At 38.9% G+C, this 17,865-nt stretch overlaps 1 protein-coding gene across 2 annotated transcripts; it reads right to left on the bottom strand.

Moving 5' to 3' along the window:
• Positions 1-7,253: 7,253 nt before the first annotated feature.
• Positions 7,254-17,865, bottom strand: LOC764395 (nucleolar protein dao-5). Of its 2 annotated transcripts, none has more exons than XM_011685404.2 (3): positions 17,752-17,865; positions 15,213-15,412; positions 7,254-11,823 (listed from the first exon to the last, which is right to left on the bottom strand). In XM_011685404.2, the coding sequence occupies exons 2-3, from the start codon at positions 15,316-15,318 to the stop codon at positions 8,162-8,164; spliced, it is 3,768 nt and encodes a 1,255-aa protein (XP_011683706.2). In that variant the 5' UTR covers positions 15,319-15,412; positions 17,752-17,865; the 3' UTR covers positions 7,254-8,161. The 2 variants fall into 2 exon arrangements, with proteins under 2 accessions (XP_011683706.2, XP_001200676.3); XM_001200676.4 differs by having other exon boundaries at positions 15,213-15,393; positions 17,752-17,861.

Here is a 17,865-nt window from a genome sequence, read left to right as displayed (position 1 = left end):
CCTAATAAAACCATCTCTCACCTCTCTCTTCCTCTTCCTTTTTAATTTCCTCTCCTGGTTTTCCCTTTTCTCTCTTTCTCTCTCTCTCTCTCTCTTCTCTTCTCTATATCCCACCCCACCCCTAATAAAACCATCTCTCACCTCTCTCTTCCTCTCCCTTTTCCCGTTTAATTTCCTCTCCTGATTTCCCCCTTCTCTCCCTCTCTCTCTCTCTCTTCTCTTTCTCTCTCTCTCTCTCTCTCTCTCTCTCTCTCTCTCTTTCTCTCTCTTTCTCTCTCTCTCTCTCAGACTCTCACACTTTCACCCTATCCCTGTCTGTCAATATATCTCGTTCACAACAGTATGCAGCAGTATACTATCGAAGATAACTTTAGAACTATTAAAAAGATTAATAATAATAATTTAAACCTATACTAAAGAAACCTGTACATAAACAGGAGCGTCATTTTTGACAGACATGGCGCATTATAAATGTTCACTACTATTATTATTATTATTAAAGACCACCTGCCTATAAAGACTTCTTTTCTTGCCTCCCTTCAGCGGTCTGTATATGTCCCACTGTTTAACCATTATATTCAATTACAACACAAAATAAATGCTATGTACATTAAAACTGAGGGGAAAACAACTATCACTAACAATAATAACTATTACATCATTATGCATATCAGCTTTGTACAAGAATTTTTTATTTTTTTGCACCTAAATGTACAGCATTACAAGAGTAAAGGAATTTCACAACACATAGAATTAAAAAAATTACCTCATCTTAAATAAGGGCAGATTTAAAATACAAATACGATAGATGTACAAATATGTTAAAATTCACAAACCATTTTTAAGTTTCCAACATATGACTGAATGGAAACAAAGCAGTCTACCACAAAAAAATGAGGATTACTGGGTATCCACATTCAAAGTTCCTGAAGAAAGGTTTATGCATATACCACATGTATATTCTTATGATTGTAACATATAAAACAAGTTGCAATCTATCATGCAAATCTATTATACAGTTGTACCTTAATCTTGCTGCAATTAAAGGTAAAGACCAGTATTGGAAACACCCCAATTTCAAAAAATTAAATGGAAGCTCTCATTACCAATCATGAGAAAGAATATGTTTTGACTAATACATGATGATAAAAAAATTTCCGGGAAACCGCCTACTAATTCATATATTTGGTAAATTTGTTTCTCTCATGGACTGTGAGAGATATAGGGTAGTCCCATATTATACATCTTTCTGTGTATAGTGCTTGTAACTTTACGAAGAATGGGCAAAATTTCTTATCATTTTGATGATTCCAGAACCTTACAGATGCTAGATGATCAACCTTTTCTGATCGATTCCACAACGTTTCTTTCACAATGCAATCGCATGACCATAACTGGTCTTTACCTTTAACTGTCCTTATTTCCATGCTATATTATACAAATAATGAATGGTTATGAGTTCAATAGTGCGAATATTTTCACGAGTTGAAAGATGAACATTCTATTCAACGAGGCGTCAGCCGAGATGAATAGAAGTAACGTTAATCTTTCAATGAATGAAAATATTCGCACTATTAAACAAATGAAAAACATTCATTATTTGTTTTATACAACATCAAAGAAGATCTAATAGAACGTTAATCAACAAATTATGCTTTACTCCTTATATTAAAGATAAATTAAAGTTGGAGTCAAGCCTTCTCGATTACATTCAGATTGCCTTCGCGTCAGATATACGCAGGGATACTTGCACGGCAGAGAGGTACACAAGTGAGTGCATGGAAGGGTCTGGAAGATATGGTGGTGGAAGTAATAAAGAAAAGTGGATCGAGATGGATGGATCATGTGTTGAGAAGGGAAGATGATGAGCCTGGGAAAAGATGGAATGCTCCCCAGGGGGTGGAGAATGTGCATACATTGTGTGCGGGTAAGCCTGAATCCGATGACTGGGGTAATAATATGATTGCAGGGCCCTCAGGGAGAACAGTATGAATACTGATGAGGCTACCCTGGGTAAACAAGACATATTATTATTATTATTATTATTATTATTAAGGGATCTGGAAGTGGATGCCATAGAAGGGAAAGAAAGATCAAAGATCCCATGGAAAGATATGGTGAAGAAAGAGAGCGGTAAGGTTGGTCTAAACTCTAAATGAGGAAGCTCGAGACAAGAAGTGGAGAGAGGGAGTGTTATGATGATGAGTAACCCTGGATGGAGAGTGGCAAATATGGATTAACGTCTTGCCAAAGGAAGTTTTATAAGGCCAGGCTGGGATTTGAACCCCCAATCCTTCAATTGAGAATTAAGTGAATGAACCACTATACCACCACAACACCCCCAGTTCATACCAACGTGCTTCTATGGTTGACCAATCAGAAGGTTCATGATGATTGACCAATGTAACTGACCAATCAGATTGTCTGATAAATCTGCCTAATCACATTGACCAGATCAACGTGGTGGATAAGATTGATCAAAAACATAAAAAATAAAAATCATTTTTTACAGAACTTACAGTATCTCAAAAAATCTATTGAAACATATATTTGTGGACAAGGTCCATTTCTCATTAAAATACATTTCTTTGAAAGAGACAATTCTACTTAAAATCCCTTCATAAATCAGTCTACCATAGTCTGTTCACTCGATTAAAAAAATAAAATATGAGCATCAAAACTATGGATTAATATCATGTTCAAAGTAAACATGAAGTGATGCCCTGTTCTACACAGTATAAAATAAGCAAACTTTAAAAGAATGCAATATTTACAGCAGAAAAGAAATGATACACTCTACTAAATCTACTTTGATTTCATTACTACATGTACTTTTCTACAAGATCAAAAAGACTTTCAAAAAATCAAACTAAAGCAATTTCAATCGCCCAGTGTACGTGTCACCATCTCCGCATCTAGACCTTGAATGAATGTAGTTTCACATTTAAGCATCTTGGAATTCACAAAACAACTCTTTGTTAAAATCTTCTCTTGGTAAGCTGACAATGTACACACAGAATACAAATGTACAGGTGTATATACAACACATGTACAAAATATTTAAAAAATCAACTACAGTTGTACATAAAACACACAAATTGAAGATCAATACAGGATCGAGTGTTCATTGATTTCTATGATACAGACATGGATGGAGAACTCTTTTAAGAAGACAAGAACAAATTAAAGCAAGTCAAGCTGGCACACCCTTCTACGTAAAAATACCAATAATATTTTTACATTTCAAAGTGCTTTCAAAGAAGTTTGGATGTTATCAGCCTACATATAGCTATAACTCCATAGGATACCCCTTGTGGTATACAACTTTAGTAAACCGTCAAATTTTCTGAAACTAAGTGCTTCTCCAAATCATTTGTTAGTAAATATAGACAGCAAGTGGCAAGTGGTTCAAGCAAATCTGTTGTACCATGATTTCCAACTCACCAAAGACAGGTAGTTAAGGTTACACAGATTTAAAGATGTCCTTTACACTTCTAGATTGATAACAGAACTTTACCCAAAAGGAGGTAAGAAATTAGGAAACTGTTATCCCTGACTGAATGAAATTAGTCTAATCTGTATTTTACACAAAAACCATTGATACATTACACCATTTGTAAATTTAGGACATGTTCACTATGTACATTAACCTTTAATACATCAAATCTGACACTTATACCCAGAGCTGCCAACCTTGTGCAATCAAAAAAGGAACCACGATGGCAAAAAAAAAGGAATTTCAAGCAAAAGCAAAATTTACAACCATGCGCGACACACTTCCAAGTTCCAATGCAGAAATGTCCATTCCTCATGCTGATGCTCATTCCTAATGCCATATTATTTAGGACCTACTGGTATAGTTTATTTACAAGTAGGTATATACAGTAGTTTTATGTTGATGTTTGTTTGCATGGTATTTTCTTTTTGAGAATATTTACGCTTTTCACTTTATTTTTTGTTTACTATTGAAGTAGTGATTAACATTATAGGACATTTGGTTGATGTGCAACAACAACAACAACAAAATATATTAAAAAAACATATTTTGTGAAGAAAAAACGTACTACCGTAATTGGGAGTAAAAAACAGAATAATTCCGGGAAGCAATGTAATGGTTGGCAGCTCTGTATACTGGTACTTGAGAGTTACTGAGACTACACGAAATGAGCCAAAGAGCAAGTCGCCAAGGAATCTACAACCCTACGTTATCTGGCATATTGACAACTTCCACAAAATATTTTTGATTTGGATAAAAAGACTTGAATTGACATAATTGTAAAGCGAATTTGAAAATACATCATTATTATTCTTATTACTATTATTATATGTCCCTGTCTGGTATTTCTTCATATTATTATAATTATCTTTATTACTATCACTATTCCAAACATGTACTACTACTACTACTACTACTACTACTACTACTACGACTACTACTACGACTACTACTACTAATACTACTACTACTACGACTACTACGACTACTACTACTACTACTACTACTACTACTACTACTACTACGACTACTACTACTACTACTACTACTACGACTACTACGACTACTACTACTACTACTACTACTACTACGACTACTACGACTACTACGACTACTACTACTACTACTACTACTACTACTGCTACTACTACTACTACTACTACTACTGCTGCTACTACTACTACTACTACTACTGCTACTACTACTACTACTTCTACTACTGCTACTACTACTACTACTACTATTATTATTATTATTATTATAATTATTATTTTGTATTTTTTTTGTGCAACGCCTTTAACAACTTTATTTCTGAAATCAATATCAGAATGCAACACACATCAAGGAAATATTATTATAATTAGAGTAAACTGTATATGAAGCTGCTACTGTCAATATGCCCATCTTATGGTTCTTCAAATTCAGAAATTGTAGTTAAGAATTTAACTACATGCAAAAAATGAGCTGACAAAGCTTGTGCAAATATGTAATTATCGTAAAAACAACTACCGAAAATATGAGTGTCGCTACTATCCACAAATATATCTGTATCCAAAAATATATTGAACAATTCCTGCATACACAATTGGTAATCTCTATAAATTCCAACTTAAGTACAATATACACTATGCTTTTTCAAGAAATACAAGACAGGGACAGAAAATCAAAGAAGCCAGGAGATACAGTAGATGCACTGTGTCCTAAAGACAGTTTCTGAAGCATGTAGTACTTTTAGATTTAGCAAAGGAATGAGTTGTACATTTTTTTGAAATCTTGTAAATTTCACCTGAAACAAAGATGTCAAATAAAGCATCTTTCACCTTTGACATTTTATTAATTTTCTGCAGTTCACAGTGATAATGAATTTGTGCATGCTTGCCAAATGAACATACCCTTATACTGGACAGAAGGAAAGATTGTGCTGCTTACATAAAGTTAGCACACATTGAAGCATGCAATGATGCAATTACTAAGAATGTGATGGACAAAGAAAGCAGACAAAATAAATGTGGTAGACAAAGGAACATCCCTTCACTGCTTTTTAATAGCTGTAAAGATAAGTAGCACAGGTGAATATACATGTAACACCTGTTCTACACATTTGTACATAATAGCAGTGAAGGTATGTTCCTTTGTCTACCACAGCAATGGTTGAGGGTAGAATGAGGAACTGTATATTTTGTCCGCTTTCTTTGTCTGTCATGTTTATAGTGCATGCTAACAATGGGAGGGGATGAAAGGGAGAGGGAAATAAACAATTAACTAAATCCAAGGGGAAAACAACATCATTAAACCGTTGAGTACTAAATTAGCCTGTGAAAACAAATGGTGAAGTAGTTAATCATCTGTTCAAACTTAAATGGGGTAGCCGCATCATTATCAATACCGGTACTACTCTTCCTGTAGGCTTTCAATTATTAATACCCCAGGGGGTGTTTCACAAAGATGCTAAGTTGAACTTATCTCTAAGTTGGACTTAACAATTATGGAAAGCCATTAGCATCTATGACTTTTTGTAAAAGTTATTTTAAAAGGCATAAAATGTGAATTCAAATCATTTATATTTTCGATTATCAAGGAGATTTAATGGTCTTGATGTGGAATTTGTTAAAATTCAAAAATATTTTTAATTTTCACTATTGAATATATTTTATTTTAAGGCTACAAATGGCTCTCCATAATTTTTAAGTCCAACTTAAGTTAAGTTTGACTAAGGATCTTTGTGAAACACCCCCCCCCCCCCAGCATTGCCAGGCACCCAGTAGTAGTAGTAGTGGTGGTGATTTTACCTGACTGCTAAGAAAGAATAAATGCTGGTTAGTAAGCAACCAGAGGACAGACGGCTTTAGGTCCTGTCCGAGGGGCCTGGTAATGAGGATTGATGCCTTACCAAAGCGCATCTACAATGTAATTGGTTTGGAAACAGAATTACGAGACCACTGCTTTACCAACTGAGCTATCGTGGCTTCTCTACCTCATACACCTGGGGGTGTTTCACAAAGCTCCTAAGTTGAACTTAACTCTAAGTTGGACACAAAAATTATGGAGGGCCATTTGTAGCCTAAAAATAAAATATATTTTAGACTTTTCATAAATTTCACATCAAGAACTTGAAATCTCCTTGATGATAGAAAATATGAATGATTTGAATCAACATTTTATGCCTTTTATAATAACTTTTACAAAATATTTTCATAGATGCTAATGGCTTTCCATCATTGTTAAGTCCAACTTAGAGATAAGATCAACTTAGGATCTTTGTGAAACACCCCCCCTGGGATAGGAGGGACCAATGTAGGCAAAATTCCTCATCCAAGGCTATGCAAAACAAGCAAGTATTGAACCCAGGACCTGTTATACAAGAGTCAAGAGCCATCACCAATATACAAAGGGGTTCCCGAACTGGGCAAATAGGGATTATCTACCGGTATCCCCCCAATCTAGAGCGGGCGGGGGGATGACCAGGGTGTTACAATGTAAACTATCAAGAGATGTAGGGTCATTGAGAAATGGTTTAGCCACCTATCCCAGAGCTGCCAAGCTTGTGCGACCAAAAAAAGGAATCATGATGGCAAAAAAAAGGAATTTCAAGCAAAAAAATGGAATTGATCAAAACGAAACTTACAACCACGCGCAACACACTTCCAATGCAGAAATGTTCATTCATCATGCTGTTTTTTTCCATACAAGCAGGAATTTTTTGGGTGGTTATCTTGGTCTTATCGGCATTTCATTCTTTTTGAGAATATTTTTCTTTTCAGGTACCATATGTTTTAAATTTAGTTTCTAATGAATTTGTGAACAAATCACCATTTTAGGGCAGTTGCGGTATGTAAAAAAAAGTATTTTATGAAGAAAAAACGTGATACCGTAATTTGGAGGAAAAAACAGAGTAATTACGGCAAAAACAGAATGATTGGCAGCTCTGCTTCCCTAAGAGCAAGGTGAGACGTTTGTATTCGTCATACTAGTTTCAAGCTCAAAACACATTCAATAGTCATAGAACAAGTGGGATATTTATATAGGGAAATAATCCCTGTACATTCTCCTCTACATTTGCTTTCGCTCGACGCCAACAGGCACCCACTAGGGGCACCTGCTAGACACGGGCCCCAAATATAATCTCCAGATCCTAAGATTTGTTTAAAGGGAGTCACCAAACTTGGTGGGAAAACCATTAATGGGAGTACAAATCTGCACACAGCAAACCCATTGGCCAGTCAAGAATTACCCCCTTATCTCTCGGAGAGTCTAGCTTCAGATCCCGCTTCGGATCGGGTGAGGGAAAAGCAAAGCATTAAATAAGGTCGAATGGTCATAAAACTTAAGGCGTACCCTGGTGATTGACAACACCTGTTACTGGGTGAACACCCGAACAGTGTTGAATTCCCCATGACAGCTAACTACTGAGTCCCTGTGCAGAGGGACTTTAAAATTCAGTCAGGTGTCTCAGGATCGAGACCCAGTTTAAACAAAAATTGATACGGAGCCCTGACATGGGAAATGAAAATGTCAATGAATTCCAAACTATAAACATTTTTCAGTCCTGTTACACCAACCCTCTCTTCCCTGGGTATGCCCAGATGCTAGCACCTTTCAATAACCGGTACAGATAAATGAAAGCCAAAACACTTGACAGCATGAGCAACGATTATTGCTCCATTCTCATGAGCAGAGCACCAAATTTTCTCTGTCCCAGTCATACGCTAATGCTTTGGCATGGAGATCGTCGATATCATCATACTTCACCGTATAAAAGGTGTAGAGATTGTTCAGATGACCAATTTGTTCCTCATCCAGCTTGAGCAATTCACTCGGAGAAGTCTTGTGGACCACCTTCCCTTCATACCACTTGTACAGACCATGTTTGCCCAAACTACAGCGATGCCGGATGCGCTTTCCAACGATACCATCTCCAGGAAATTCATCGTCTTTTACGAATTCCTTCTCTTCAATCCCCGCTGGTTCGGAATTACCCTTTGCCTCATCATCAGCATTCTGATTGGACAGAGTCTTTTCAATTGCTGGAATGTCCTCATTGCCACATTTTTCAGACTTATTTTGTTCTTTGTCTCCTTCAACTTGACTCTCCGTTTCAAATTCATTTGGACTCTCGTGCTCTTGCTCGTCATCATTTGTTTCATCCATTTTATCATCATTTTGTGGTTTAGTACTTTCCTCCTGAGTGGTAGATCCATTTGACTTTTGTTTTTTGAGTTCCATTTCAGTCTGCTTTTCGAGAAAGTCATCATCATCATCATTCTCCTCCTCGTTCAATTCAGTGTCATCTTCTTCACTGCTTTTATCATTGGGCTGATGTTTAGCGTTTATTTTTCCTGGAGAGGATTTCTTTCCAGAATCTGTCTTTCTCCTCTTGGGACTGTTCAGCTGCTTGACAAAATCATTCAGAGATCGTTTCTTCACCTTCTCCTTTGCGGATGCTCCCCGCCAATCCCCAAAAGACGACATTCCCGCTGCCAGAGCGGCAAAAGCAGATCGCTCCGGTTTCTTGGGAACCTCACCCTCGTCCTCACTGCCGCTGTAAGGTGGTTCAATTTCAGAGGATTTGTGAGTTTCCTCCTTATCACGTTGGGATTTGTCCCTTCCCTTCCGAGATCTAGGTGGGGATCCCTCTCCCTTGTCTGAATCCTCTTTGGTCTTTCTAGACCTTGAAGACCTTGAAGAACGTGTTGACCTAGAGGGTTGTTTCTCTTCTTCTTCTTCGCTTGAGACTATTTCCGTATTTGTGTGGTTCACTCTGCCATTTCTGCTTTCCCTAGGATTACTCCTTGTAAAATTTTTAGAGGAAGGCTTCTCGTCAACATCAGAATGATCAGAATCCTGTTTCTTTGATGATTCAGAACTGACCTTCCTTGAGTTCTTATTCTTAACACTGCTCACATCTGCACTTTTCTGCTTTGACTGAAATTTGCCGGATGTTCTTCTTGCTCTATTTGAAAGTTTGTCGTCTTCTTCCATCTCTTGGTCTTCCTCATCGCTCCTCTCTTTTTCATCATCAGAGTCTATCTTTGGTTCCGGACCTCTCCTAGCTGGACTTTTTCTTGCACTTGTTTTTCCTGACTTCTCAAACGAAGTACAGTGCCTTCGTGTCGTTCTTAAACATGTCGACTCTTCGTCGCTATCTTCAAAACAGTGGTCATACTCTTTTAAAGTTTTCTTGACTAGATCTTTACTACTGATCTTAACCAGAGACACAGACACTCTACTAGAGAAGAGCTTTTCCTTGTCAAAGTTGTTGATTTCTTCTTCGGTAGCCATGGATTTTGTTGAACTTGAAGCTCTACTACCCATCTTCTGCCGAGAAACTTTTAATGGCGTTCGAGTCACTTTAGTTGACTGTGCACTGGCTGTAGGGTGAGAATGGCCCTTTCTGGGGGAAAGCCGTTTGACGTTGACAAGTGGTCTCTTAAGTTTGGCTTTTACGCCTGGTTTGACTTGAACAGTTATCTTCTTAGTTTGCTGTGATCCCCTGGTACGTCTCACCGGTTTTTCCTCGTCACTTTCTTCTTCTTCCTCGCTACTCTCCTCCTGTACCTCATCTTCACTATCGTGTTGTGCTTTGTCCGATTCCACCATTTTCATGACATTGTCCAGCTTTTTCTCGGCTTTTTGAAGATTCTTGCATATCTTGGCAGTCTGACTTTCCAGGTAGTCCATCGCGATTCGCATGTCTTTCTTTAGAGTATTCACAACTCCGCTCATGGACGTGAAAAGTTTAGCAGCCTCAGCAATGTCTCTCTTGATAATACTGGTATTCCCAGACTTGCGTCTGATTGTCCTTACTTCACCTTCCTCGATGCTGTTATCATCCTCCTCCTCCTCATCCTCCTCCTCATCCTCCTCCTCCTCATCCTCTTCTTCATCCTCATCATCGTCATCATCATCATCCTGATCACCAGAACTATAGTCATCAGACGACTCTAGTATTCTTTTACGACCACTGCTTCTGGCAGGCTTTTCACCAGTACTAGAGTCATCAGATGAATCTAGTATTCTTTTACGACCACTACTTCTGGCAGGCTTTTGTACTTTTGATGTGGTTTTCTTTGCTGGGGCTCTTCTCTTTGTATTCTTAGAAGATGTAGATTGTCTAGTTTCCTTCTTACTCAAGGGTGATAATGCTGCACTTCTAGATAAAGTCTTTGGGTCAGGTTTACTCATTTTGGCCCGAGCAGCTATTGCTGCACCTCTAGATAAATTCTTTGATTCAGGTGTAATCATTTTGGCCCGAGCAGCTATAGCCGCGCCTCTAGATATAGTCTTTGATTCAGGTGTAATCATTTTGGCCCGAGCAGCTATAGCTGCACCTCTAGATAGAGTCTTTGATTCAGGTGTAATCATTTTGGCCCGAGCAGTTTTAGCTGCACTTCTAGGTGATGTCTTCCTTGAAGACTGTGATGTTGACGCTTCAACTGCTTCTTTTTCCTCACCACTGCTCAATTCCTTATCACTTCTGTTGTGAATATCACCACCATCGTTGCCATCAATTTCCCCATTTTCATCTCCATCAACAGGTGAAGATGATGTGACCGGTAATTTCTTTTCACTTGGTGGTTTATCCACTTCTGTGCCCTCTTGAAGGAAACCGGATACATCCATGGCTTCTTCTTTGTCATTCTCTGCATCATCCTCAGAAAATTCAACAGCGATGCCACTTGCTTCTGGTGGATGCTCCAAGGATGGCTTAGTTATATCCTCTTTGCCATGGCTCGTTGTAGGGAACTCCAACCCAGAAAATTGGAATTTTTGCAAGAGGTATTTCTGAGCCAAAGTTAAGCTACTCTTCTTCCTTTTCTTGGTCTCTCTCATCAACGTGGCGCACCAATTGTCAACCATCTTTGAAGTAAGGTCAAATTCATCGCCCCATCCCATTATTTTCTTGATCCACCCTGCCAGGGTCTCATACGTTTCTTTTGTACGGGTCACATATTCACTGAGTTCAAACATCACTCTGTTCGAAATGCTGTCAGGATCAATAGCCTTAGGGAACAACTTCTCCTTGTCAAAGAGAATATCACCCAAGATTCCTAGGGATTCGCACTCTGGTCCTATCGGGAAGCAACCAGGGGCTAGCCATTCTACAGGTTGATGAAGATCATCATCGGTCTGACCCTCTAGATCGTCCATCTTGGCTTTGATGTCGCGGCAGAAGTCCTTGTGAGACTGGTTGCGGATCCTAGCTCTGCCAGCGGACAAGACGGTGATGGCAAGGTCCAGATTGGGATCCAAGGGTTTGTCCACCTCCTGCAGGAGATCAATGATCTTCTGGACCCTGAAGTAGGATGCAATACCATCCTCCCAGTGAGCTGCAGCATGAAAGAAATATGAAGAGCATCAGTTGCTTGATGTAAATGTCATGTACTGATTTAAAGGCCGTCAACACTACTGGGCCAGAAGGGATTAGACCACACAGCGAGGTCACTGACAGGTGGCTATCTCATTAACTGAGCTCTCAACTAACATAAGAAAAAGAGGATTATGGGGGACCAACAGGCACCGATTTGGGAAGTTTTCTATATAGAGGGAGTAAGAAGCTACAAGTAGGACAGTGGGGCTTTAAAGGATTGACTAATGTTTGCTTTAAGCCGAGGGAAACGAATAAGGAAGTTTTTTGAAAGCTGCATTCTTTTCAATTGACAGTTCAACATTCTGAATGCTCACGCATGTCTAGGGATCTAGTTGGCATGAGATGTCTTGCTTTGTGCTGTGATGAAAGTCCCATTTTATAGGGATATCATTATTCATTGTGCCAATATACCCAATGTGGATTTGAATTTCCTTTCACAATCTGTTGGCTGATAAGATTACAAAGCAACCAGGCTGAAAATTGCCTCTGTTAAAATAACCAAACTAGACAAGATTTCAAAACAAGGGAAACGCTCTCGGCGGTCTCGCCTGCATTACGCAATTCGATATGATGAAAAATTGAGGTTGGAGCATTATTCACAGGCAGGGTGGTTCATTAGCAGGCCCCAAAAAACGAAATCCTCTGAATATACCGTAATAAGCATTTTGAAGTGAATTATGACTAAGAATCATCAGAAGAATTATTTACTAGTAATTGTACCACGATCAATAACTTGAATGAAATATGAACAAATTAATCAACAAAATTGATTAAATAATTCTTATATTAAGTTGTGAAAACATAATCCCAAGTCTACTGACCAAAAATGACCTAAAATGACCTTGTGACCTGGAAGTTGTGTCATATGATTTGGGATACTTGATTTCCCTTGGGTACAAGTTTCATGGAATTTGAATAAACAATTTTGAAAATATGCTAAAAAATTTATATCTTAATGTTGATGACACAACAAAGTCTCAGTATGTTGACCTAAAATGACCTTTGACCTTAACTTAGTGACCTGAAATTCTACTCACATGATTGGGGAGACTTGATAACCCTATAGTCCAAATTTCATTGACTAAGAACTTATACTTTAAAAATTATATCACAAATTCAAAAACTTAACCTTTGGTTAAGTTTTTGATGTTGACGCCGTAACCGCCGTCGCCCCCGCCGTCACCGGAAAAGCGGCGCCTATGTCTCGCTTTTTGCTACACAGGCGAGACACAAAATTATAAGCATTGGTCTACTATTCCCATGATAAAAATGTTTTTCCTGTAAATTTGACCATTTCAGTTCCACTTCCACTTGCCTGGTTGAATAAATCGAGCTTCTGAAATGTTTGTAAATTTATGTAATCCTTACTCTGCTACATTCTTAATGAAAAATGTATATCATCTTAGCCACTTGACTGCTGCATGTATTGGTTTAAATTTGTTCATACCCCCTGTGCTACAGCATTTTTGTACTGTACACTGTACACAAAAAAGCCAGATTTTTTTCGGAAGAGCGCCATTTGTGAAACAATTCTTTGTGAACAGAGAGCATCATTAGTTCTTGTATTTTTGTGTAGTTTCTCAATCTCTGAGCAGAAATCTAGACTTTCTTCTATAGGATGAGATATACATGTATGGCTTGGGATTTGACTTTGTGAGGTTTTGGGTTAGGTATAGAGCTAAGTCTAGGCAAGGATTAACACTAACAGGGACAGAGTAGTACACATGGCCCCTTACAAAAATATCCAACTATCAAGAGGTACCTGAATCACCTAAAGCATACAGACCCACAATATGAGGCTCCTAACCCGGGGACAATAACGAGTGTGGGGTTTATAGCCGTTTGGTCTGCAACTTCATGTCACTATGAATATGACTGACAAAGAAAGCGGACAAAATATGCAGTTCCTCAGGTAGACAAAGGAGCATCCCTTCACTGCCATTATGTAAAAATGTGTAGAACAGGTGTCACATGCATATTCACCTTTTTACATAATAGCAATGAAGGGATGTTCCTTTGTCTGCATGAGGAACTGTATATTTTGTCTGCTTTCTTTGTCTGTCATATTCATAGTGACATGTACACTGTAGTTCATCTACTACCCAATTGGTCTAAATTACAATATGGTCTACACCCAGCTTGTCTACTCTCCACATGGTCCCATAATTATTTTGCCTACTTATCATTTGGTCTATCACTTACTTGGTCTAATTGCCAGTTGGTCTAATTTCAAGTTTGTCTGATGCCGATTTTTTTTCTACCACCCATGACTAAGGTCGTTGAAAAAGTTGGTGATTATCATTATTGATTAAATGATTATTAGAAAATTTGGATAGTTGACAAAATAGGCATAACAAAAACTGGCAATTAGACCAAATGATTGATAGACCAAATGGGTATTAGACTTGTAGATAAGACCAAAAGGAAATTAGACTAATAGACTTTCGCCTATATACAGGTATGGTAATTAGAACTAATAATAAGTATACAGAATGATTATGAGGGTACCATGTGGATAGTAGACGTGCTGAGTGTAGACCATATGGGAATAGACTAATTGGGTAGTAGATAAATTAGTAGTAGACCAAACGGCAATTCACCCGAGTGTGGCACCCTTCATAGTTATTTCATTGAATTGAATTGAATTGAGGGCTAAAATCAGGGCTCCCACTAAGCCGAGTTGTATTAGCAAGTTAAGACGAGTTGTGGTGAGTTGCCTCAAAGAGGCACTCGCAATAATTTGGGAAAGCTCTTCTTGTAACTCGGGATAACTCGCAAAAACTCAGTATGGCTCAGCGTAACTCTTTACAACATTCCTCGACTTGAAGTCGGGAGCAGTTACAAAATTTTGAAAATGTTCAAATTTTCACTGATTTGTTGTAACTCGAGGTGAATTCACTTACATGTACATGTACTCGTAATATCCTCGCATTACTCGTAACAAGCTCGCGCTGCACTCTTCATAAGGTGGCGAGTTGCTACGAGTTATGAAGAGTGCAGCACGAGCTTGTTACGAGTAATGCGAGTATATTACAAGTGTAGGCGAGTTCACCTCGAATTACAACGAATCGGCAAAAATTTTGAACAACTGCTCGCGACTTCGAGGAGAGTCGTGGAATGTTGTAAACAAGCCATACCAAATTGTTGCGGGTTATCCCAAGTTACAAGAAGAGCTGTTCGCGAGTTATTGCAAGTGCCTCTTTTAGGCGACTCACCACAACTCCACATATTTAGCTAATACAACTCGGCTAAATGGGAGCCCTGCTTAAGTGTTAACAAGTCACGCCAGAGTAATTTTCAGCTAGAGTGCACGCGTCATTGAAGCATTGCATCATAAGTAATACTAACCTGGTCTGATTTGATTCTTGAGCATGTCATCGAGCTGCTCCTTGGTTAGGGTCTCCTCGAAGATCCTCTCAGTCACCTGGTTGTCCAACGTCACCAGACTGTCCATGGTCCCAGGTCACCAAGCTAGCGCGTATTGGGTGTAACTCCCTCCTTCCTGATCACGACCTCAAAGGCATCAGTTCTGTATGGAGAGACGTTGGCTAACCATCAGATTAGATTAAAGATAAAGACCAGTAATATGCATGGTCAAGCGATTGCATTGTGAAAGAAACGTTGTGGAATCAATCAGGACAGGTTGATCATCTAGCATATAAGTATTGGTGTGTACTGCAAGGTTCTGGAATCATCAAAATGATAAGAAATTTGGCCCAGTCTTGGTAAAGTTACAAGCACTGGACACAAAAAGATGAATATGGGACTACACGACACATGCGTGATATCTATCGGGTCCAAATAGATATAATAATTTACCAAATATATCAATTAGTTGGTGGTTTCTCAGAAAAATTTGTATCATCACGTATTAGTCGAAACAAATTCTTTCACATGATTGGTACTGTAATAAGAGCTTCCATTTCATTTTTGGAGAGGGGGGCATTTCTAAAACTGATATTTACCTTTAAAAGAGAGGTGGCAGGGAAGTGACTCTGAAGCAAGAAAGAAACATATGGTTTGATATATACACTATAAACCAGTTCTCCACACTAACTTTCCAGTTAAACATTTTTGGGGTCCACCTGCATTGGCTCCCTGTCAAGGTTCAAAATGTGTGGTCCAAAGTGAAAACTTAGGGGACCCCATGGATCTGTTGAGTTCAATCTAAGTCCATTCTTTCTTTCTTCTTTTCTTTTTTTTCTTTCTGGTAGACTATTTCTCTTTATCTTTGACATACTTTTTTCAAAAGGATGGGGGCCCTCTAGTCCCACCCCCCCCCCCACCCCCTGAGCACCTTCGTTCTGTGGGCCCTGACATGTACATGTAGGCTTCTAAATAAGCATATCTTTTGCTTGACTGGGAATTTGGGAATTTGTCATTTTCCAACAAATGCATAAAAAAGTATAGTCTAGAGACCTAGACGGTAGAAGTAATCTAATTTTTTTTTAAAGTGAACAAAATCCCGGAAAATCATGTCACTTCAGCAACATTTTTAAATCACTGGTATGGTAGTGGTAACGAATAAGAAATAATCCCTGTTAGAATTTTATGTAAGGGGGGGGGGGGGGGAGGCAACAACATGTACCTGATTGAAACATAGACTATCTATAAAAATAAAAAATAACAACCAGTAGGGGCGCTGGTCCGAGAATAAGGATCATCCACATAAACGAGGATCGTCTTTGTAAACGCAGACGTAAGCCATAAACTTAAGTGAAATACTTAAGCTGAAAAAATCTAACAAATAGAGGGTTTGAGCTTTGAGTTGACTGAAATATCATGACATGTCAAAATCTCCTTGGTGTGACATAATAATGTATTACAGTATTGACATTTCCGTTGAACTTAAGTTACGCTTAAGTTAACTCTAGGCCCTCTTTCAGTTAAATTTGAAGCCACTCGAGCGGATCAGCCAATGGGAGCCGGTGCGTAGCCAGGGGGGCGGTGGGGGCTGTCGCCCCCCTAAAACGCCGGCCCAAAAAAAGGAGAGAAAAAAAAGAAGGAAGAGGACATAGGAAGAAAAAGGTATAGAGTCGAGAACAGTACAACGAATAGTCTTCTTTCTCTCATAATTTAATGAAACGTCAAAGCTACCGCGCGCGGGATAGGGGGGAACTGAATTCAGACAAGGATTAAGAGTCGATCGAGAATGGTACAACTTTCTTTAATAATCGAATGAAACGTCAGAGATTACGCGCTATGCGCAAAGGGGAACTTGATTCAAACAAGGATTTAGAGTCGAGGACGGTACAACGAATCGTCTCCTTTCTCTAATTAAACGTCAAAAGAAACTGAATTTAGATAAGGATTAAGAAAATTCGAGAACGGTGCAACGTCTCATCTTCTTTCTCTAATTTAATAATATGAAACGTCAAAGAGCGTGGGAAACTCCCCCCTCCCTGTACCCACCCCCCTAGGGAGCGCGCTCTGTAAGTGATTCGCACGCTTCGCATGCTCACTACTGCCCCCCTAAATGAAATCCTGGCTACATTAGTACGCGCTTGAATGGGAGCTTGTAATCGAAACTCACTGGGCGCCACTCCTACAGCGCTCAATGCGCAAATTTTTTTGTGCAACACCCACTCTCTCTAATAGTTAGCTCTTTACTCAGTCAGCTCAGTCGACATTCTCATCTTCGATTCACAGTTGCAGCCTCGCTTCACAGTGCAGTGAAGTGCAGTGCAGTGCAGCCTTTGGCTTTACGACTAGGCCTTGTTTAACTTTAAATACGCTCAGCTCAGTTCAGCGTTCAGCTGCAGCATGCAGCCTCAGCTCAAAACACGCACACACGAGTATAAATTCATGAGTAATGATCAATGATTAATGAATGAGTAATACACAACACAATCCCATGTTTCGACCTCAAAAACAACATCAGTCTCACCTTCAATGCAAATTTTTCTAACACAAATATGAGGCGATCTTGATGTTTCTTGCTGAACACGTGCTTTCTTCCTCTGATATCACTTTGGCGACAAATCGGGCAAAAATAGAAGTC

Source organism: Strongylocentrotus purpuratus, unplaced genomic scaffold (assembly GCF_000002235.5).
Source record: "Strongylocentrotus purpuratus isolate Spur 01 unplaced genomic scaffold, Spur_5.0 spur5_scaffold_1, whole genome shotgun sequence".
NCBI lineage: Eukaryota > Metazoa > Echinodermata > Echinoidea > Camarodonta > Strongylocentrotidae > Strongylocentrotus > Strongylocentrotus purpuratus.
The sequence above is the reverse complement of the archived record's forward strand: the minus strand, read 5'-3'. Positions and strand labels throughout refer to the sequence as shown.